This window comes from Oncorhynchus mykiss, chromosome 13, assembly GCF_013265735.2.
Source record: "Oncorhynchus mykiss isolate Arlee chromosome 13, USDA_OmykA_1.1, whole genome shotgun sequence".
NCBI classification, from domain to species: domain Eukaryota; kingdom Metazoa; phylum Chordata; class Actinopteri; order Salmoniformes; family Salmonidae; genus Oncorhynchus; species Oncorhynchus mykiss.
Window position 1 is genome coordinate 69623747 of NC_048577.1, and position 25000 is coordinate 69648746.

Genomic DNA, 25000 nt, shown 5'->3' on the forward strand with positions numbered 1-25000 from the left:
AATGAATGTCATGTTTCTAATATATCTGTATTGGAATGAATGTCATGTTTCTAATATATCTGTATTGGAATGGATGTCATGTTTCTAATATATCTGTATTGGAATGAATGTCATGTTTCTAATATATCTGTATTGGAATGAATGTAATGTTTCTAATATATCTGTATTGGAATGAATGTAATGTTTCTAATATATCTGTAGTGGAATGAATGTCATGTTTCTAATATATCAAACAATCAATCTGCCTCATCCACTTCCATTGTTGCTAAACATTCCACAACTTAATGGACAATTAGTTCATTGGATCAGGCCGTATGAGGGCTTAGTATAGTGGAGGAGGTTGGATGAGGATCGTGGCTGGAGGGGGGCGGTAGTGGTGGGGGTCATAAGTGGGTGGTTTCAGCAGGCATCTTAGCATAATGCCTCAGAGACAAAACAAACTGCAGGGGTTCTGACCTGTCACCAAGGACGTACACACCAGCTGCCTGGCCAGATCAAAACCCCACTTCCTGTCCGCTCATTCACCTTGGTCTATATGTGCTGTATCCCTGCTCTAGCTATGGGTTCTGGTCAAAACAGTCATGCACTATATCGTGAATAGGGTGTTATGTCAGGCAGTGTCACCTTTGTGGGATTAGGCTATAAAACATGGATTAAAGGAGAAGTTGTTTTTTACGACCAAATCTCTATTTTTGATGTCAATAGAATGTTATTAAAAGGGTCCAGACACCTGAAGAAAGGCTCCAAGAACACCCAAATACGAAATAAAGATCTCAGTATAGTGATGCAGGTCTTTAAATGTTGTACACATGAAATTGTGTCATTCCAAACTTTATCCTCAATCTTATAATCCATTTTGCGCGACTCGAGCCGTTTCCCCTAACTAGTTTCCCCCGTTTCCCCTAACTAGTTTCCCCCGTTCCCCCGTTTCCCATAACTAGTTTCCCCCGTTTCCCCTAACTAGTTTCCCCCGTTTCCCCTAACTAGTTTCCCCCGTTTCCCCTAACTAGTTTCCCCCCGTTCCCCCTAACTAGTTTCCCCTCGTTCCCCCTAACTAGTTTCCCCCGTTCCCCCTAACTAGTTTCCCCCGTTTCCCCCGTTTCCCCTAACTAGTTTCCCCCGTTTCCCCTAACTAGTTTCCCCCGTTTCCCCCGTTTCCCCTAACTAGTTTCCCCCGTTTCCCCTAACTAGTTTCCCCCGTTTCCCCTAACTAGTTTCCCCCGTTTCCCCTAACTAGTTTCCCCCGTTTCCCCTAACTAGTTTCCCCCGTTTCCCCTAACTAGTTTCCCCCGTTTCCCCTAACTAGTTTCCCCCGTTTCCCCTAACTAGTTTCCCCCGTTTCCCCCGTTTCCCCTAACTAGTTTCCCCCGTTTCCCCCGTTTCCCCTAACTAGTTTCCCCCGTTTCCCCTAACTAGTTTCCCCCGTCTCCCCCGTTTCCCCTAACTAGTTTCCCCCTTTTCCCCTAACTAGTTTCCCCCGTTTCCCCTAACTTGTTTCCCCCGTTTCTCCTAACTAGTTTCCCCCGTTCCCCCTAACTAGTTTCCCCCGTTCCCCCTAACTAGTTTTCCCCCGTTTCCCCTAACTAGTTTCCCCCGTTCCCCCTAACTAGTTTCCCCCGTTTCCCCCATTTCCCCTAACTAGTTTCCCCCGTTTCCCCTAACTAGTTTCCCCTGTTTCCCCTAACTAGAATGTTCCATTCTCCGTGTAGCCTGCTGCTACAGGTAACTGCTCAAATAAAGGAAACATCAACATAAAGTGTCTTGGTCACCACGAGCAACCGGAAGAGCTTCAATGCGCCTTGGCATAGACTCTACAAGTGACTGGAGCTTCCTGTGTGGAAGCACCCCATGCTTTCAAAATACTATGTAACCCTCATTTATTCAAGTGTTTCCTTTATTTGGGGAGTTACCTGTAGAACGGACAGAAATGTATCGCTTGAGTCATAACAAAATGGAATATACTTTCTCGTACTCTCTCGCACACCACTCACACCCGCACACACACACCCGCACACACACACTCACAAACACACACACCACTCACACACACACACACTCCATCCATTAGAGCAGTACCTGTGTAGCTCAGGGCTAGTCTGCTCTTTCCAGGCAGACAATATGTTAGCGCTAATTGAGTTTGGAGCGAGAGGAGCATGTTAATTTTCTGAGATCAGGTTTTGGGAGTTGCTCTTCCTTCGCTCCTTTCCTCCTCTCCTTGTCCTCTCTCTCCTCTCTCTCCTCTCTCTCTCTCTCTCTACTTCTTTGATATGCTTAGGTCCTCCCTCTCTCTGTCAGGGTGTTTTCTCTCTCACTATGTAGCTCTGTCATTATGTAGTTCTGTCAGGGTGTAGTTCTGTCATTATGTAGTTCTGTCAGGGTGTAGTTCTGTCAGGGTGTAGTTCTGTCATTATGTAGTTCTGTCAGGGTGTAGTTCTGTCAGGGTGTCAGGGACATTCACGTCCTCTTCCCATGATGAGACATCCCATAATATAAGAGATGAAACAGCTTGTAGAGACCACAGGACTCAGACACATCAAGACGAAGTGACCTCTAAAGAGAGGAAGAGGAGGTCAACTATAACGAGAGGAAGAGGAGGTCAACTCTAAAGTGAGGAAAAGGAGGTCAACTCTAAAGAGAGGAAGAGGAGGTCAACTCTAAAGAGAGGAAGAGGAGGTGAACTCTAAAGAGAGGAAGAGGAGGTGAACTCTAAAGAGAGGAAGAGGAGGTCAACTCTAAAGAGAGGAAGAGGAGGTCAACTCTAAAGAGAGGAAGAGGAGGTCAACTCTAAAGAGAGGAAGAGGAGTTGAACTCTAAAGTGAGGAAGAGGAGGTCAACTCTAAAGAGAGGAAGAGGAGGTGAACTCTAAAGAGAGGAATAGGAGGTGAACTCTAAAGAGAGGAAGAGGAGGTGAACTCAACAGAGAGGAAGAGGAGGTCAACTCTAAAGAGAGGAAGAGGAGGTCAACTCTAAAGAGAGGAAGAGGAGGTCAACTCTAAAGAGAGGAAGAGGAGGTGAACTCTAAAGAGAGGAAGAGGAGGTGAACTCTAAAGAGAGGAAGAGGAGGTGAACTCAACAGAGAGGAAGAGGAGGTGAACTCTAAAGAGAGGAAGAGGAGGTAAACTCTAAAGAGAGGAAGAGGAGGTAAACTCTAAAGAGAGGAAGAGGAGGTCAACTCTAAAGAGAGGAAGAGGAGGTCAACTCTAAATGTACTTTACTTGTGGGTCGTTCTGGTCTACTACAGATGAATGGACACAGAAGGCAGGACCTCTAAGGCTTGGTGGTGCCGACTCCATTTTGTACGACTGTGTGTCTGCATACCAAGTCCAGGACAGTCAGGATATGATTTACAACATGTATCTATCTATACAGCAACCAGGGTGATGTGTTTTGCTGTGTAGGGACAACTGTCTTATTTACCATGCCTATTCACCATGACCACGATATCTTAGTGGGAGGACTTTGAGAATACAGTGTGTGTGTGTGTGTGTGTGTGTGTGTGTGTGTGTGTGTGTGTGTGTGTGTGTGTGTGTGTGTGTGTGTGTGTGTGTTTGTGTGTGTGTGTGTGTGTGTTTGTGTGTATACATGTGTGTGTGATGTGTCTGTAGCCTTGTGCTGTCCCGGGGAGTGAACTGAGGACGATTGTAGTAAACAACTGATCTTCTTGTCATTATCCTGGCAGGACAGAACTCAGCGGTTAAAGCCTCACCACATGTCTCACTTCTCTACTACACATACACACACATACACACATACACACACACACACACACACACACACACACACACACACACACACACACACACACACACACACACACACACACACACACACACACACACACACACACACACACAGACTAGCTCTAAAACACTGGTAACTGTTATCTACAGTCTGTCTGTTTCAGTCTGTCTATGGACATGTACTAAACCCTGTACTAGTTTTCCTGCCACTTGATCTATATAGACAGGTTAACCTACAGTATAGATCCAGAACACATAGATCTGTGACAGGTTAACCTACATTATAGATCCAGTACTCATAGATCTGTGACAGGTTAACCTACAGTATAGATCCAGTACTCATAGATCTGTGACAGGTTAACCTACATTATAGATCCAGTACTCATAGATCTGTGACAGGTTAACCTACATTATAGATCCAGTACTCATAGATCTGTGACAGGTTAACCTACGGTATAGATCCAGTACTCATAGATCTGTGACAGGTTAACCTACAGTATAGATCCAGTACTCATAGATCTGTGACAGGTTAACCTACAGTATAGATCCAGTACTCATAGATCTGTGACAGATTAACCTACATTATAGATCCAGTACTCATAGATCTGTGACAGGTTAACCTACAGTATAGATCCAGTACTCATAGATCTGTGACAGATTAACCTACATTATAGATCCAGTACTCATAGATCTGTGACAGATTAACCTACAGTATAGATCCAGTACTCATAGATCTGTGACAGATTAACCTACATTATAAATCCAGTACTCATGGATCTGTGACAGGTTAACCTACAGTATAGATCCAGTACTCATAGATCTGTGACAGGTTAACCTACAGTATAGATCCAGTACTCATAGATCTGTGACAGGTTAACCTACATTATAGATCCAGTACTCATAGATCTGTGACAGGTTAACCTACAGTATAGATCCAGTACTCATAGATCTGTGACAGATTAACCTACATTATAGATCCAGTACTCATAGATCTGTGACAGGTTAACCTACAGTATAGATCCAGTACTCATAGATCTGTGACAGATTAACCTACATTATAAATCCAGTACTCATGGATCTGTGACAGGTTAACCTACAGTATAGATCCAGTACTCATAGATCTGTGACAGATTAACCTACATTATAGATCCAGTACTCATGGATCTGTGACAGGTTAACCTACAGTATAGATCCAGTACTCATAGATCTGTGACAGGTTAACCTACAGTATAGATCCAGTACTCATAGATCTGTGACAGGTTAACCTACATTATAGATCCAGTACTCATAGATCTGTGACAGATTAACCTACATTATAGATCCAGTACTCATAGATCTGTGACAGGTTAACCTACAGTATAGATCCAGTACTCATAGATCTGTGACAGGTTAACCTACATTATAGATCCAGTACTCATGGATCTGTGACAGGTTAACCTATAGTATAGATCCAGAACACGTAGATCTGTGACAGGTTAACCTACAGTATAGATCCAGTACTCATAGATCTGTGACAGGTTAACCTACAGTATAGATCCAGAACACGTAGATCTGTGACAGGTTAACCTACAGTATAGATCCAGTACTCATAGATCTGTGACAGGTTAACCTACAGTATAGATCCAGTACTCATAGATCTGTGACAGGTTAACCTACAGTATAGATCCAGAACACGTAGATCTGTGACAGGTTAACCTACATTATAGATCCAGTACTCATGGATCTGTGACAGGTTAACCTACAGTATAGATCCAGTACTCATAGACCATGTCTCTGTGATCTACATAGACAAGTTAACCTACAGTATAGATCCAGAACACGTAGATCTGTGACAGGTTAACCTACAGTATAGATTCAGTACTCATAGATCTGTGACAGGTTAACCTACATTATAGATCCAGAACACGTAGATCTGTGACAGGTTAACCTACATTATAGATCCAGTACTCATAGACCATGTCTCTGTGATCTACATAGACCGGTTAACCTACAGTATAGATCCAGTACTCATAGATCTGTGACAGGTTAACCTACAGTATAGATCCAGAACACGTAGATCTGTGACAGGTTAACCTACATTATAGATCCAGTACTCATGGATCTGTGACAGGTTAACCTACAGTATAGATCCAGTACTCATAGACCATGTCTCTGTGATCTACATAGACCGGTTAACCTACAGTATAGATCCAGAACACGTAGATCTGTGACAGGTTAACCTACAGTATAGATCCAGAACACGTAGATCTGTGACAGGTTAACCTACAGTATAGATTCAGTACTCATAGATCTGTGACAGGTTAACCTACAGTATAGATTCAGTACTCATAGACCATGTCTCTGTGATCTACATAGACCGGTTAACCTACAGTATAGATCCAGAACACGTAGATCTGTGACAGGTTAACCTACAGTATAGATTCAGTACTCATAGATCTGTGACAGGTTAACCTACAGTATAGATTCAGTACTCATAGACCATGTCTCTGTGATCTACATAGACCGGTTAACCTACAGTATAGATCCAGAACACGTAGATCTGTGACAGGTTAACCTACAGTATAGATCCAGTACTCACAGAACATGGAAGGAACATGTGTTCACTCTGCATGTATATGCTGCACTAATATAATTAGAATGATTAGAACACACCTGTCCTGTTACAGCAACATTGTTCATTCTAATTCTGTGGTTCTACTGTTCCATGATGATGTCAGCTCTAGACTGTAGTTAACAAGTGTGTTGTAGAACAGAATGGGGAAGGCACTTAGCCAGACCATTCTCACAGTCAGTAAAGAGAATGTGTTCTAGACTTTCCCAGACCCGTCTTCTCACAGTCAGTAAATAGAATGTGTTCTAGACTTTCCCAGACCCGTCTTCTCACAGTCAGTAAATAGAATGTGTTCTAGACTTTCCCTGTCCAGTCTTCTCACAGTCAGTAAATAGAATGTGTTCTAGACTTTCCCAGTCCAGTCTTTTCACAGTCAGTAAATAAAATGTGTTCTAGACTTTCCCAGACCATTCTCACAGTCAGTAAATAGAATGTGTTCTAGACTTTCCCAGACCATTCTCACAGTCGGTAAATAGAATGTGTTCTAAACTTTCCCAGTCCAGTCTTCTCACAGTCAGTAAATAGAATGTGTTCTAGACTTTCCCAGACCATTCTCACAGTCGGTAAATAGAATGTGTTCTAGACTTTCCCAGTCCAGTCTTCTCACAGTCAGTAAATAGAATGTGTTCTAGACTTTCCCAGTCCAGTCTTCTCACAGTCAGTAAATAGAATGTGTTCTAGACTTTCCCAGACCATTCTCACAGTCAGTAAATAGAATGGGCTGTTCGGCAAAGTTTTGTCAAAATGTGAGTATACCCACTTCTCCAAGCACCGCTACACCACTGGTCAGTACTGTAGCTAGCTGAGTGTGTTGTGGGATAGAATGTGTTACAGACTTACCCAGTCCATTCTCACAGTCGGTAAATTCTATTTCATGAACGGCACGATCTACCCCATACGGACCCATTAGTGTCCTAGAGGAGAGGAGAGGAGAGGAGAGGAGAGGAGAGGAGAGGAGAGGAGAGGAGAGGAGAGGAGAGGAGAGGAGAGGAGTTTGAGGTGAGGAAAACGGGAACGGAGAAGGGGAAGAGAAAATGAAACAAAGTGAATCACCAACATCAGCTTTACATTGATTATCCAAGGTTTGACAACAAAGAAACAAACTAATTGACCCCAGAGCAGTAACCAATATACATCTCCATTATACAGTACACACATTTCCTGGTTTCACAGATTCCAGAACACCACCAGGCCACTAGAGCATCATTGTAAATATCAGCACTGGCTGTAGCGCTGTAGGTCGGGGGGGGGGGGGGGGGGGGTGTCAGAGATATTTTTTGCTATTTTCATAGCGGGAATTATGAGTGCAAGACCGGGACGTGGCGCGAAAAGGCTGAGCTTTGATGAGTAAATAAGCTGTAGGTGTGTCGATGCTTGGCCCCTCACTGGCCAATCAGAACATGGATTCAATTGAGATTGTGTGTCACTGATCTACACACAAAACCCCATAATGTCAAAGTGGATTTATGTTTTTAGAAATGTTTATAAATTCATTACAAATGAAAAGATGAAATGTCTTGAGTCAATAACCCAATAAACACGTTGTTATATTGAGCCTAAATAAGCTCAGGAGTAAACATTTGCTTAACAAGTCACATAATGATTTGTATGGACTCAGTCAGTGTACAATAATTACATTTGAATGACTAACCCATCTCTGTACCCCACACATACAATTATCTATAAGGTCCCTCAGTTGAGCAGTGAATTTCAAACACAGATTCAACCACAAAGATCAGGGAGGTTTTCCAATGCTTCGCAAAGGGCACCTACATTATTAGTAGGGTAAAAGATGGGTAAAAGATGGGTAAAAAGATGGGTACAAATTTAAAAAAGCAGACATTGAATATCCCTTTGAGCATGGTGAAGTTATTAATTACACTTTGGATGGTGTATCAATACACCCAGTCCCTACAAAGATACAGGCATCCTTCCGAACTCAGTTGCCGGAGAGGAAGGAAACCACTCAGGGATTTCACCATGAGGTCAATAGTGACTTTAAAACAGTTACAGAGTTTAATGGCTGTGATAGGTTACAACTGAGGATGGATCAACAACATTGTAGTTACTCCACAATACTAATATAAATATTACAAACATGCATCATGTCTGCAATAAGGCACAAAACAAGTACTGCAAAAAAATATGGCAAATAAAGTGAACCTCTTTTTCCTGAATTAAAACGCCTTATTTTGGGGGGCAAAACCAACACAACACATCAATGCACTCTTCATGGTGGTGGTGGCTGCATCAGAGTCTTTACTGTAGTTTCTTTACTAAATATTGTCTTACCTCTACTTCTTCAACTGCATTGTTGGATAAGTAAGCGTTTCACAGTACACCTGTTGTATGTGACAAATATAATTTGATTTTGATTCATGGGTATACTTATCTTCGGTGAGTTTTTTTTTTTTTTTTAGGTTTAAAAATAAACGGAATAGAGATAAGCACAGGCTAAATCCTAAAGGAAAAACCAGGTACTGTCTGTCAGCTTTCCAACAGACACAAATTCACCTGTGTTTCTCTATTGGCCTTTTGTTCTCTGTGTGAACCATGGAGGTACTGGTAAGCAATGACAATCTGCACTGTCTGCACAATCTCTCGAGGTATGGGATCTAGCCTTCTGATTCAGCTCCCCGGGGCAGTGGGGAATATCAATATTTCAGCGTGAGAGGCTCCATGGACACGTCACAGAGGACAAAAGACTCCCGTAACTAAGACAATGAGAGGTTTGACGTACGTACAAATGAACCAAGCAAGTCACTGTTATTAGAGGGTTGAGTGTTGAAGTCGTTGGTGAAAGTGGGTAGACCAAACGTTGGCTTTAGGGATAGAAAGTGAATGTTTGGAAAGAAGGGAGTCATAAGGAGGAATGTGTTCTTTAGGAGAGCATTGAGAAGAAGAAGAAACAGTAGTTTTTTTGTGTTGATGAATGGTAGAGTACTTCTGGTAGTATGCAAGTCTAATAGAGGACCTTTACCTGATGAAGATAAACCTCATGTCATGTACTGTCATGTTGTCTTGTCTCTGTCCTTTCCCTTCACCCTGTCTCCCTCTGCTGGTCGTGTTAGGTTACCTTTTCTCCCCCGCTTTCCCCCAGCTGTCCCTTGTCTCCTCTAACTACCCATTCACCCCGTTCCCCACCTGTTCCCTTTTTCCCTCTGATTAGGTCCCTATATCTCTCTCTGTTTCTGCTCCTGTCCTTGTCGGATTCTTGTTTGTTTGTGTCATTCATGCCTGAACCAGACTGTCGTCATGTTTGCTGTAACCTTGTCCTGTCCTGTCGGAATCTGCCGGTCCATCTGAGCCTACCTATGTTTGGTAATTAAAGAAGCTCTGTTTAAGTTGATTCGCTTTTGGGTCCTCATTCACGCACCGTAACAGAAGAATCCGACCAAGAATGGACCCAGCGACTTCGGATCCTCTCCACTCAGCCGTCGAGATCCAGGGAGCGATGCTAGGCAGACACAAGCAGGAATTGTCTGCTGCTCGACATGCCGTTGAGACCCTGGCCACCCAAGTCTCCAACCTCACTGAACAGGTTCACCATCTCCGCCTCGATCCACCGGCCACTTCCAGGGCTTTCGAATCTCCGGAGCCCAGAATCAATAACCCGCCGTGTTACTCTGGGGAGCCCACTGAATGCCGCTCGTTCCTCACCCAGTGTGATATTGTGTTTTCTCTCCAGCCCAACACTTACTCCAGGAGCACTGCTCGTGTCGCCTACGTCATATCTCTCCTTATTGGACGGGCTCGTGAGTGGGGCACGGCAATCTGGGAGGCAAGGGCTGAGTGTACTAACCAGTATCAAGACTTTAAGGAGGAGATGATACGGGTTTTTGATCGATCTGTTTTTGGGGAGGAGGCTTCCAGGGCCCTGTCTTCCCTATGTCAAGGCAATCGATCCATAACAGACTACTCTATTGAGTTTCGCACTCTTGCTGTCTCCAGTGGCTGGAACGAGCCGGCCTTGCTCGCTCGTCTTCTGGAGGGTTTCCGCGCAGAGGTAAAGGATGAGATTCTCTCCCGGGAGGTTCCTTCCAGCGTGGATTCCTTGATTGAACTCGCTATTCGCATTGAGCGACGGGTTGATCTTCGTCACCGAGCTCGTGGAAAGGAGCTCGCGCTCTCCGTCGCCTCCCTCTCCGCATCACTACCATCTTCCTCTGCCGGCTCGGGTGCTGAGTCCATGCAGCTGGGAGGTATCCGCATCTCGACTGAGGAGAGGGAACGGAGAATCACCAACCGCCTCTGTCTCTATTGCGGTTCCGCTGGTCATTTTGTCACTTCATGTCCAGTAAAAGGCCAGAGCTCGTCAGTAAGCGGAGGGCTACTGGTGAGCGCTACTACTCCTGTCTCTCCTTCAAGATCCTGCACTACCTTGTCGGTCCATCTACGCTGGACCGGTTCGTCAGCTTCCTGCAGTGCCTTAATAGACTCTGGGGCGGAGGGCTGTTTTATGGACGAGACCTGGGCTCGGGAACATGACATTCCTCTCAGACAGTTAAAGGAGCCCACGGCCTTGTTCGCCCTGGATGGTAGTCCTCTCCCCAGGATTCAGCGTGAGACGCTACCTTTAACCCTCACTGTTTCTGGTAATCATAGTGAAACCATTTCTTTTTTAATTTTTCGTTCACCTTTTACACCTGTTGTTTTGGGCCATCCCTGGCTAGTTTGTCATAATCCTTCCATTAATTGGTCTAGTAATTCTATCCTCTCCTGGAACGTCTCTTGTCATGTGAAATGTTTAATGTCTGCTATCCCTCCTGTTTCCTCTGTCTCTTCTTCACAGGAGGAGCCTGGTGATTTGACAGGGGTGCCGGAGGAATATCACGATCTGCGCACGGTGTTCAGTCGGTCCAGGGCCACCTCTCTTCCTCCACACCGGTCGTATGATTGTAGTATTGATCTCCTTCCGGGAACCACCCCCCCCCGGGGTAGACTATACTCTCTGTCGGCTCCCGAACGTAAGGCTCTCGAAGATTATTTGTCTGTAGCTCTTGACGCCGGTACCATAGTCCCCTCCTCCTCTCCCGCCGGAGCGGGGTTTTTTTTTGTCAAGAAGAAGGACGGGTCTCTGCGCCCCTGCATAGATTATCGAGGGCTGAATGACATAACAGTGAAGAATCGTTATCCGCTTCCTCTTATGTCTTCAGCCTTCGAGATCCTGCAGGGAGCCAGGTTTTTCACTAAGTTGGACCTTCGTAACGCTTACCATCTCGTGCGCATCAGGGAGGGGGACGAGTGGAAGACGGCGTTTAACACTCCGTTAGGGCACTTTGAATACCGGGTTCTTCCTTTCGGCCTCGCTAACGCTCCAGCTGTCTTTCAGGCATTAGTCAATGATGTCCTGAGAGACATGCTGAACATCTTTGTTTTCGTTTACCTTGACGATATCCTGATTTTTTCACCGTCACTCCAGATTCATGTTCAGCACGTTCGACGTGTCCTCCAGCGCCTTTTAGAGAATTGTCTTTTTGTGAAGGCTGAGAAGTGCACTTTTCATGCCTCCTCCGTCACATTTCTCGGTTCTGTTATTTCCGCTGAAGGCATTAAGATGGATCCCGCTAAGGTCCAAGCTGTCATTGATTGGCCCGTCCCTAAGTCACGCGTCGAGCTGCAGCGCTTTCTCGGCTTCGCGAACTTCTATCGTCGTTTCATCCGTAATTTCGGTCAGGTGGCAGCTCCTCTCACAGCCCTTACTTCTGTCAAGACGTGCTTTAAGTGGTCCGTTTCCGCCCAGGGAGCTTTTGATCTCCTCAAGAATCGTTTTACATCCGCTCCTATCCTTGTTACACCTGACGTCTCTAGACAGTTCGTTGTCGAGGTTGACGCGTCAGAGGTGGGAGTGGGAGCCATCCTTTCTCAGCGCTCCCTCTCTGACGACAAGGTCCACCCATGCGCGTATTTTTCTCATCGCCTGTCGCCGTCGGAACGTAACTATGATGTGGGTAACCGCGAACTGCTCGCCATCCGGTTAGCCCTAGGCGAATGGCGACAGTGGTTGGAGGGGGCGACCGTTCCTTTTGTCGTTTGGACTGACCATAGGAACCTTGAGTACATCCGTTCTGCCAAACGACTTAATGCGCGTCAGGTGCGTTGGGCGCTGTTTTTCGCTCGTTTCGAGTTCGTGATTTCTTATCGTCCGGGCTCTAAGAACACCAAGCCTGATGCTTTGTCTCGTCTCTTCAGTTCTTCAGTAGCCTCCACTGACCCCGAGGGGATTCTCCCTGAGGGGCGTGTTGTCGGGTTGACTGTCTGGGGAATTGAGAGGCAGGTAAAGCAAGCACTCACTCAAACTCCGTCGCCGCGCGCTTGTCCTAGGAACCTTCTTTTCGTTCCCGTTCCTACTCGTCTGGCCGTTCTTCAGTGGGCTCACTCTGCCAAGTTAGCCGGCCACCCTGGCGTTCGGGGTACGCTTGCTTTCATTCGCCAGCGTTTCTGGTGGCCCACCCGGGAGCATGACACGCGTCGTTTCGTGGCTGCTTGTTCGGTCTGCGCGCAGACTAAGTCCGGTAACTCTCCTCCTGCCGGCCGTCTCAGGCCGCTTCCTATTCCCTCTCGACCGTGGTCTCACATCGCCTTAGATTTTGTCACCGGACTGCCTTCGTCAGCGGGGAAGACTGTTATTCTTACGGTTGTCGATAGGTTCTCTAAGGCGGCTCATTTCATTCCCCTTGCTAAGCTTCCTTCTGCTAAAGAGACGGCACAAATCATCATCGAGAATGTTTTCAGAATTCATGGCCTTCCGTCAGACGTCGTTTCGGACAGAGGTCCGCAATTCACGTCTCAATTTTGGAGGGAGTTTTGCCGTTTGATTGGGGCTTCCGTCAGTCTCTCTTCCGGCTTTCACCCCCAGTCTAACGGTCAAGCAGAACGGGCCAATCAGACTATTGGTCGCATCTTACGCAGTCTTTCTTTTCGCAACCCTGCGTCTTGGTCAGAACAGCTCCCCTGGGCAGAATACGCCCACAACTCGCTTCCTTCGTCTGCGACCGGGCTATCTCCTTTTCAGAGTAGCCTCGGGTACCAGCCTCCGTTGTTCTCATCTCAGTTCGCCGAGTCCAGCGTCCCCTCCGCTCAGGCTTTTGTCCAACGTTGCGAGCGCACCTGGAAGAGGGTCAGGTCTGCACTTTGCCGTTATAGGGCGCAGACTGTGAGAGCTGCTAATAAGCGTAGAACTAAGAGCCCTAGATATTGTCGCGGTCAGAGAGTTTGGCTCTCCACTCAGAACCTTCCCCTTAAGACGGCTTCTCGCAAGTTGACCCCGCGGTTCATTGGTCCATTCCGTATCTCTCAGGTCATTAATCCTGTCGCAGTGCGACTTCTTCTTCCGCGATATCTTCGTCGCGTCCACCCGGTCTTCCATGTCTCCTGTGTTAAGCCCGTTCTTCGCGCCCCCGCTCGTCTTCCCCCCCCCCCCCCCCATCCTTGTCGAGGGCGCACCTATCTACAGGGTCCGTAAAATCTTGGACATGCGTCCTCGGGGCCGTGGTCATCAGTACCTAGTTGACTGGGAGGGGTACGGTCCTGAGGAGAGGAGTTGGGTTCCCTCTCGGGACGTGCTGGACCGTGCGCTGATTGATGATTTCCTCCGTTGCCGCCAGGTTTCCTCCTCGAGTGCGCCAGGAGGCGCTCGGTGAGTGGGGGGGTACTGTCATGTACTGTCATGTTGTCTTGTCTCTGTCCTTTCCCTTCACCCTGTCTCCCTCTGCTGGTCGTGTTAGGTTACCTTTTCTCCCCCGCTTTCCCCCAGCTGTCCCTTGTCTCCTCTAACTACCCATTCACCCCGTTCCCCACCTGTTCCCTTTTTCCCTCTGATTAGGTCCCTATATCTCTCTCTGTTTCTGCTCCTGTCCTTGTCGGATTCTTGTTTGTTTGTGTCATTCATGCCTGAACCAGACTGTCGTCATGTTTGCTGTAACCTTGTCCTGTCCTGTCGGAATCTGCCGGTCCATCTGAGCCTACCTATGTTTGGTAATTAAAGAAGCTCTGTTTAAGTTGATTCGCTTTTGGGTCCTCATTCACGCACCGTAACACCTCATCACAATGACTTACTATAGATCACCTGCAGATATTATTATCTATTCAGGCCTAATAGAGGACCTTCACCTGATGAAGATAAACCTCATCACAATGACTTACTATAGATCACCTGCAGATATTATTATCTATTCAGGCCTAATAGAGGACCTTTATGAAGATAAAGAGCACCACTTCAGCACTTGGAGGCTGGAACATTCAGTCTGCTCTGCTCTTCTAGAACCAAAGCATTGATTCTTAGAGTCTTAGAGCTGTGGGATTAAAAGTTTAACAGAACATCAACCCACCACCACCTCCACCAAATGACAATAGAGAAACAAAGCAGCCATCTTCGTCCACTGACTAGACATTTCTGATTACCATATTTGAGTGGAGAGGAGTGACACAAACACTGAACCATGTGGCAGTAAGCATACAGCATAGATACAAAAATACTAGACACTGAACCATGTGGCACTAAGAATACAGCATAGATACAAAGATACTAGACACTGAACCATGTGGCACTAAGAATACAGCATAGATACAAAGATACTAGACACTGAACCATGTGGCAGTAAGCATACAGCATAGATACAATGATACTAGACACTGAACCATGTGGCAGTAAGCATACAATATACAGTTGAATTTGGAAGTTTACATACACTAAGGTTGGAGTCATTAAAACTCATTTTTCGACCACTCCACAAATGTCTTGTTAACAAACTATAGTTTTGGCAAGTCGGTTAGGACATCTACTTTGTGCATGACACAAGTCATTTTTCCAACAATTGTTTACAGACAGATTATTTCACTTATAATTCACTGTATCACAATTCCAGTGGGTCAGACGTTTACATACACTAAGTTGACTGTGCCTTTAAACAGCTTGGAAAATTCCAGAAAATTATGTCAGGGCTTTAGAAGCTTCTGATAGGCTAATTGACATAATTTGAGTCAATTGGAGATGTACCTGTGGGTGTATTTCAAGGCCTACCTTCAAACTCAGTGCCTCTTTGCTTGACATCATGGGAAAATCAAAAGAAATCAGCCAAGACCTCAGAAAGAAATTGTAGACCTCCACAAGTCTGGTTCATCCTTGGGAGCAATTTCCAAACACCTGAAGGTACCACGTTCATCTGTACAAACAATAGTACGCAAGTATAAACACCATGGGACCACGCAGCCTTCATACCGCTCAGGAAGGGGACGCGTTCTGTCTTCTAGAGATGAACGTACTTTGGTGCAAAAAGTGCAAATCGATCCCAGAACAACAGCAAAGGACCTTGTGAAGATGCTGGAAGAAACAGGTACAAAAGTATCTATATCCACAGTAAAACGAGTCCTATATCGACATAACCTGGAAAGGCCGCTCAGCAAGGAAGAAGACACTGCTCCAAAACCACCATTAAAAAGCAAGACTATGGTTTGCAACTGCACATGGGGACGAAGATCGTAATTTTTGGAGAAACGTTCTCTGGTCTGATTAAACAAAAATAGAACTGTTTGGTCATAATGGCCATCGTTATGTTCGGAGGAAAATGGGGGGGCCTTGCAAGCCGAAGAACACCATCCCAACCGTGAAGCATGGAGGTGGCAGCATCATGTTGTGGGGGTACTTTGCTGCAGGAGGGACTGGTGCATTTCACAAAATAGATGGCCTCATGAGGAAGGAAAATTATGTGGATATATTGAAGCAACATCTCAAGACATCAGTCAGGAAGTTAAAGCTTGGTCGCAAATGGGGTCTTACAAATGGACAATGACCCCAAGCATAATTCCAAAGTTGTGGCAAAATGGCTTAAGGACAACAAAGTCAAGGTGTGGCCATCACAAAGCCGTGACCTCAATCCCATAGAAAATGTGTGGGCAGAACTGAAAAAGCGTGTGAAAGCAAGGAGGCCTACAAACCTGACTCAGTTACACCAGTTATGTCAGGAGGAATGGGCCAAAATCCACCCAACTTATTGTGGGAAGCTTGTGGAAGGCTACCCGAAACATTTGACCCAGGTTAAACAATGTAAAGGCAATGCTACCAAATACTAATTGAGTGTATGTAAACTTCTGACCCCCTGGGAATGTGATGAAAGAAATAAAAGCTGAAATAAATCATTCTCTCTAATCTAATTCTGACATTTCACATTCTTAAAATAAAGTGGTAATCCTAACTGACCTAAAACAGGGAATTTTTACTAGGATTAAATGTTAGGAATTGTGAAGAACGGAGTTTAAATGTATTTGGCTAATGTGTATGTAAACTTCCGACTTCAACTGTAGATACAAAGATACAAGACACTGAACCATCTGGTAATAAGCATACAGCATAGATACAAATATACTAGACACTGATCCATCATTCTACTTCTATGGTATTCAGTGAATGAGGGGAATCCCAGTGGTTCTCTTCAACCTGTTCCTGGAGAGCTACCCTCCTGTAGGTTTTAACTCCAACCCTGTTCCTGGAGAGAGCTACCCTCCTGTAGGTTTTAACTCCAACCCTGTTCCTGGACAGCTACCCTCCTGTAGGTTTTAACTCCAACCCTGTTCCTGGAGAGAGCTACCCTCCTGTAGGTTTTAACTCCAACCCTGTTCCTGGAGAGCTACCCTCCTGTAGGTTTACACTCCAACCCTGATCCTGGAGAGCTACCCTCCTGTAGGTTTACACTCCAACCCTGTTCCTGGAGAGCTACCCTCCTGTAGGTTTTAACTCCAACCCTGTTCCTAGAGAGCTACCCTCCTATAGATTTTAACTCCAACCTTGTTCCTGGAGAGCTACAGTCCTGTAGGTTTACAATCTCTGTTCCTAGAGAGCTACCCTCCTATAGATTTTAACTCCAACCCTTTTCCTGGAAAGCCACCCTCCTGTAGATTTCAGGACAGTAGCTCTCCAGGAACATGGTTGGAGAGCCCTGATCTACTATGAACCAAATTGTTAACCCTTGTTACACCGTTGTGACCCAACTCATAAACCAAACACAATCTGTAGCCACCAAATGACAACCCAAATCAACACAGAAACAAAGCAGATGTGTCTTTGTCCATTGACTAGAAAGCTGTCTGATAATCATCTTAGAGAGGAGGGGAACACAGCCAGGAAGCAATATGTCTGAAAATCATCTGAGAGAGGAGGGGAACACGGCCAGGAAGTACTATGTCTGAAAGTAATCTGAGAGAGGAGGGGAACACAGCCAGGAAGCAATATGTCTGAAAATAATCTGAGAGAGGAGGGGAACACAGCCAGGAAGTACTATGTCTGAAAATCATCTGAGAGAGGAGGGGAACACAGCCAGGAAGCAATATTTCTGATAATCATTTGAGAGAGGAGGGGAACACAGCCAGGAAGCAATATGTCTGAAAATCATCTGAGAGAGGAGGGGAACACAGCCAGGAAGTACTATGTCTGAAAATCATCTGAGAGAGGAGGGGAACACGGTACACTAATCACAGAGCAGAAGACATGGACAGATCCTCTACTTCTCTGATGTCCATAGCAGGAGTGTTATTCTTATTCTTTGTCTCCTGACCCCTCCTGTCTCAGCCTCCAGTATTTATGCTGCAGTAGTTTGTGTCGGTGGGCTAGGGTCAGTTTGTTATATCTGGAGTACTTCTCCTGTCCTATTCGGTGTCCTGTGTGAATTTAAGTGTGCTCTCTCTAATTCTCTCTTTCTCTCTTTCTTTCTCTCTCTCGGAGGACCTGAGCCCTAGGACCATGCCTCAGGACTACCTGACATGATGACTCCTTGCTGTCCCCAGTCCACCTGGCCGTGCTGCTGCTCCAGTTTCAACTGTTCTGCCTTATTATTAGTGGACCATGCTGGTCATTTATGAACATTTGAACATCTTGGCCATGTTCTGTTATAATCTCCACCCGGCACAGCCAGAAGAGGACTGGCCACCCCACATAGCCTGGTTCCTCTCTAGGTTTCTTCCTAGGTTTTGGCCTTTCTAGGGAGTTTTTCCTAGCCACCGTGCTTCTACACCTGCATTTCTTGCTGTTTGGGGTTTTAGGCTGGGTTTCTGTACAGCACTTTGAGATATCAGCTGATGTACAAAGGGCTATATAAATACATTTGATTTGATTTATGGTTGAATGGTTCTTCCCTCATGTTTGTAATCTGCTGTATGTCACAACCAAAGTGATTTTCAAATTTCCTCGTGGAACCTTGACCCATCGTAATAAAACCAAACAATATGACTAGCCAATATCTTTATCCAGAACCCATGGCTTCAGACTCAACCCAGTATCAACTACTGTAGCTGTAGCCCCTGACTGGACCGAGAGTCCAAACATAGAAATAGACAAGCTAGACATGTAACATAGAATGCCCACTCACCATTTAGGGAACCATTTGTTCTATTATAGCCACCAATCCCAACTCTATTCTGGCTATATATTTTCTATTTGGTCTATTCTCTCTGTGAAAATCAGCTCATATTGGCACCAGGACTGCAAAGTAAACACGTTGAACAGCCTTGCCAAATTCCCCACTAATTCTCCTTTCAACGTTTTCATTTGGAGATTTGGGATAGTTAAGACTAAAATCCTGATTTCCTTTTTGGTTCTGTTTCAGGTCAGATTGGACTAACCGTTGTTACATAGCAAATATCTAACATAGGGTCAAAATAATACAATAACACTGGGTTTTGGCATTAACTTCCCAAATGCATCTGTAATAGGCTACCATGTAGTGTAATAATAGCTCACTACAGGCTGTGGTGTTATAACAAGCTGGCAGGGAGAGATTAGTGCTGTGTATGTATGTGGTCTTCACAACTAACCCAACCCTATTCCATCTCTCTGCATCATTGCCCACGTGGAGAGATGGAGAGGGGTGCGTGACTGACCGGATGAGCTGTGTAGGCTACACTCAAATTACAGTGTAGTTTATTGTATCCTCGTTATGAAAATACACTAAAGATAGACTACACGCTTGGTAAAATACACTAAAGATAGACTACACACTGGGTAAACTAGACTACACACTGGGTAACATACACTAAATATAGACTACACACTGGGTAAAATACACTAAATATAGACTACACACTGGGTAAAATACACTAAATATAGACTACACACTGGGTAAAATACACTAAATATAGACTACACACTGGGTAAAATAGACAACACACTGGGTAAAATACACTAAATATAGACTACACACTGGGTAAAATACACTAAAGATAGACTACACGCTGGGTAAAATACACTAAATATAGACTACACACTGGGTAAAATACACTAAATATAGACTACACACTGGGTAAAGTAGACTAAAGATAGACTACACACTGGGTAAAGTAGACTAAAGATAGACTACACACTGGGTAAAATAGACTACACACTGGGTAAAATACACTAAAGATAGACTACACACTGGGTAAAATACACTAAAGATAGACTACACACTGGGTAAAATACACTAAAGATAGACTACACACTGGGTAAAATAGACTACACACTGGGTAAAATAGACTACACACTGGGTAAAATTCACTAAAGATAGACTACACACTGGGTAAAATACACTAAATATAGACAACACACTGGGTAAAATAGACTAAAGATAGACTACACACTGGGTAAATAGACTACACACTGGGTAAAATAGACTACACACTGGGTAAAATTCACTAAAGATAGGATACACACTGGGTAAAATAGACTAAATATAGACTACACACTGGGTAAAATAGACTAAATATAGACTACACACTGGGTAAAATACACTAAAGATAGACTATACACTGGGTAAAATAGACTACATATAGACTACACACTGGGTAAAATACACTAAAGATAGACTACACACTGGGTAACATACACTAAAGATAGACTACACACTGGGTAAAATACACTAAAGATAGACTACACACTGGGTAAAATGGACAACACACTGGGTAACATACACTAAAGATAGACTACACACTGGGTAAAATACACTAAAGATAGACTACACACTGGGTAAAATAGACTAAAGATAGACTACACACTGGGTAAAATACACTAAAGATAGACTACACACTGGGTAAAATACACTAAATATAGACTACACACTGGGTAAAATACACTAAATATAGACTACACACTGGGTAAAATAGACTACACACTGGGTAAAATAGACTACACACTGGGTAAAATTCACTAAAGATAGACTACACACTGGGTAAAATAGACTACACACTGGGTAAAATACACTACACACTGGGTAAAATTCACTAAAGATAGACTACACACTGGGTAAAATACACTAAATATAGACTACACACTGGGTAAAATAGACTACACACTGGGTAAAATAGACTACACACTGGGTAAAATTCACTAAAGATAGACTACACACTGGGTAAAATAGACTACACACTGGGTAAAATACACTACACACTGGGTAAAATTCACTAAAGATAGACTACACACTGGGTAAAATACACTAAATATAGACTACACACTGGGTAAAATAGACTACACACTGGGTAAAATTCACTAAATATAGACTACACACTGGGTAAAATTCACTAAAGATTGACTACACACTGGGTAAAATACACTAAATATAGACTACACACTGGGTAAAATAGACTACACACTGGGTAAAATAGACTACACACTGGGTAAAATACACTAAATATAGACAACACACTGGGTAAAATAGACTACACACTGGGTAAAATACACTAAATATAGACTACACACTGGGTAAAATACACTAAATATAGACTACACACTGGGTAAAATACACTAAAGATAGACAACACACTGGGTAAAATAGACTAAAGATAGACTACACACTGGGTAAAATACACTAAATATAGACTACACACTGGGTAAAATACACTAAAGATAGACAACACACTGGGTAAAATAGACTACACACTGGGTAAAATACACTAAATATAGGGTACACACTGGGTAAAATAGACTACACACTGGGTAAAATAGACTAAAGATAGACTACACACTGGGTAAAATAGACTAAATATAGACTACACACTGGGTAAAATAGACTAAATATAGACTACACACTGGGTAAAATAGACTAAATATAGACTACACACTGGGTAACATACACTAAATATAGGGTACACACTGGGTAAAATAGACTACACACTGGGTAAAATACACTAAAGATAGACTACACACTGGGTAAAATAGACTACACACTGGGTAAAATACACTAAATATAGGGTACACACTGGGTAAAATAGACTACACACTGGGTAAAATACACTAAATATAGACTACACACTGGGTAAAATACACTAAATATAGGGTACACACTGGGTAAGATAGACTACACACTGGGTAAAATACACTAAAGATAGACTACACACTGGGTAAAATACACTAAAGATAGACAACACACTGGGTAAAATACACTAAATATAGACTACACACTGGGTAAAATACACTAAAGATAAACTACACACTGGGTAAAATACACTAAATATAGACTACACACTGGGTAAAATACACTAAAGATAGGGTACACACTGGGTAAAATAGACTACACACTGGGTAAAATAGACAACACACTGGGTAAAATACACTAAATATAGACTACACACTGGGTAAAATACACTAAATATAGACTACACACTGGGTAAAATACACTAAATATAGACTACACACTGGGTCAAATACACTAAAGATAGACAACACACTGGGTAAAATAGACTAAAGATAGACTACACACTGGGTAAAATACACTAAAGATAGACTACACACTGGGTAAAATAGACTACACACTGGGTAAAATACACTAAAGATAGACTACACACTGGGTAAAATAGACTACACACTGGGTAACATACACTAAATATAGGGTACACACTGGGTAAAATAGACTACACACTGGGTAAAATACACTAAAGATAGGCTACACACTGGGTAAAATACACTAAAGATAGACTACACACTGGGTAAAATAGACTACACACTGGGTAAAATACACTAAATATAGGGTACACACTGGGTAAAATAGACTACACACTGGGTAAAATACACTAAATATAGACTACACACTGGGTAAAATAGACTACACACTGGGTAAAATACACTAAATATAGGGTACACACTGGGTAAAATAGACTACACACTGGGTAAAATACACTAAAGATAGACTACACACTGGGTAAAATACACTACACACTGGGTAAAATACACTAAATATAGACTATACACTGGGTAAAATAGACTACACACTGGGTAAAATACACTAAATATAGGGTACACACTGGGTAAAATAGACTACACACTGGGTAAAATACACTAAATATAGACTACACACTGGGTAAAATAGACTACACACTGGGTAAAATACACTAAATATAGGGTACACACTGGGTAAAATAGACTACACACTGGGTAAAATACACTAAATATAGACTACACACTGGGTAAAATAGACTACACACTGGGTAAAATACACTAAATATAGACTACACACTGGGTAAAATAGACTACACACTGGGTAAAATACACTAAATATAGGGTACACACTGGGTAAAATAGACTACACACTGGGTAAAATACACTAAAGATAGACTACACACTGGGTAAAATACACTAAAGATAGACTACACACTGGGTAAAATACACTACACACTGGGTAAAATACACTAAATATAGACTACACACTGGGTAAAATAGACTACACACTGGGTAAAATACACTAAATATAGACTACACACTGGGTAAAATACACTAAATATAGACTACACACTGGGTAAAATAGACTACACACTGGGTAAAATACACTAAATATAGGGTACACACTGGGTAAAATAGACTACACACTGGGTAAAATACACTAAAGATAGACTACACACTGGGTAAAATACACTAAAGATAGACTACACACTGGGTAAAATACACTACACACTGGGTAAAATACACTAAATATAGACTACACACTGGGTAAAATAGACTACACACTGGGTAAAATACACTAAATATAGACTACACACTGGGTAAAATACACTAAAGATAGACTACACACTGGGTAAAATACACTAGTATTACATTTGTTCTTTATCAACAACAATTTAGCCGGCGCAACACAACTCCAAACATTATTGTAATTGATCAAACCTGCAAAGAAATGTGTATTTTTCTAATACATTCGTTTAAACTACATTATATATTGTGTTCACAACAAAAAAAAAGGATATATTCTACAGTGAATTGCACTATCAAAACATAATTTGTTGTCTATCGGGCTTCTGCGGTGGAGAAACGGACAGCAGCTTTGAAACGCATCATTCAAAGGCGCGCTTTAAAATCCGTTTTTCAATAAATTGACAGCCTAAACAAATTACATTCTGGTCATCAACGGTTTTAATAATAGCCTAGTATTCCTATATATATATATATATATTAAAAAAAAAACGTGTTCAAGAAGGTAAAAAGCGGATTTGTAAAGCACATCATCATCCTTTCACAAACACCTGCTCCGCTCCCCTCTTCCTCTCTTCACCGGAGTTTACCTGCTAATGATAACTGCTCCTTTGTACATGACAGAAAACGTTGGCATATTGACTCCCAATAGTTCAGTCGACCGTCGGTCGGTCGGTCGGTCGCCAGGCAACGTTGAATTCTATTCCATCGCCCTTCTTCCGGAGTCCAAAGCCCGCGCTCTCAGCCGCTCAGCGCGCAGGGGTCTTTCTTTCGCTCGAGCCACATGATCGTCTGCCTGCAGCACTCTAATTCCGCGCGCAGTTTAACGGATCGTCGTTCCAACGTTCTAAAACGTCACCGACTTCAATAGATTAAAAACATCTCTCTTTTATGGCGCTTCTCTTCTCTTACGGAATGAAACGGGAGACAGCAAAACCAAAAAGCAATCAAGTTCATTTTCTAGTTGCCTACTCAGAAGTTATTATTACATATTTTTTATCGTCCGTTGGTCAGTCTGAAAGTTTGTTTAAAGAATGTGTTGGCATATGTATGGCCAGCTGTAGCCTAGGTGTTAGGAGAAAAGCTTCTGTAGGGACCTTTGGTTGCTTTTACAGGAGCCACCCGACATAGGCCTGGACCAGAGACACTCTGAGGCCTGATAGGGTTGGATAAGGACTAAGCCTGTCACGTTTTGCTTTATATGGCTCTTCTTTTGCATTAACCATCTGCTGTCTGTCCAATTGGGAGCCTTTTGTTGCATAGAGTTGCATAAACACAACATGTCCCTGGTCCAGACAACTGTTAAGTTTCGGGTTTGCTGTTTGGAAATACATAACATTTGGCTGACTAACAATAAAGCCAGGTGGTGGACGGATCCAACAAAAGTCCTTCTCACTCCATTTGGACACAAACATTTAATCTCTTGAGACATTAGTTCCATTGATATTACTTATAAACTAGAGTAGTGATGTGATCCGGGATGCATCTGTGTTTGTGTGCGTGTGTGTGTCTCGTTCAGTGTACACTTGTCTGTCCATCTGTCTGTCTGTCTGTCCATCCGTCTGTCTGCACACATGATCGTGTTTGTCTGTGGATGTGTGTGTGTTATCCTGTTCTGAGAATCCTGCCCGGAGAGCACTTCCTGTCTCTCTCTCTCTGTGATCCAGTCAGTCTGGACTATTAATTAGGTAATAACAGGATTATAATTTGTACACAGCTCTATCTATG

At 43.4% G+C, this 25000-nt stretch overlaps 1 protein-coding gene across 1 annotated transcript in view; it reads right to left on the minus strand.

Annotated features, from left to right (window-relative positions):
- LOC110518542 (syntaxin-binding protein 4) overlaps positions 1-25000 on the minus strand; it is a 133228-nt gene that overhangs the window by 85210 nt on the left and 23018 nt on the right. Inside the window, exon 2 of the mRNA XM_036939792.1 lies at positions 7192-7265. Coding sequence (XP_036795687.1) covers positions 7192-7265 — 74 coding nt within the window. The remainder of the gene's footprint in view (positions 1-7191; positions 7266-25000) is intronic.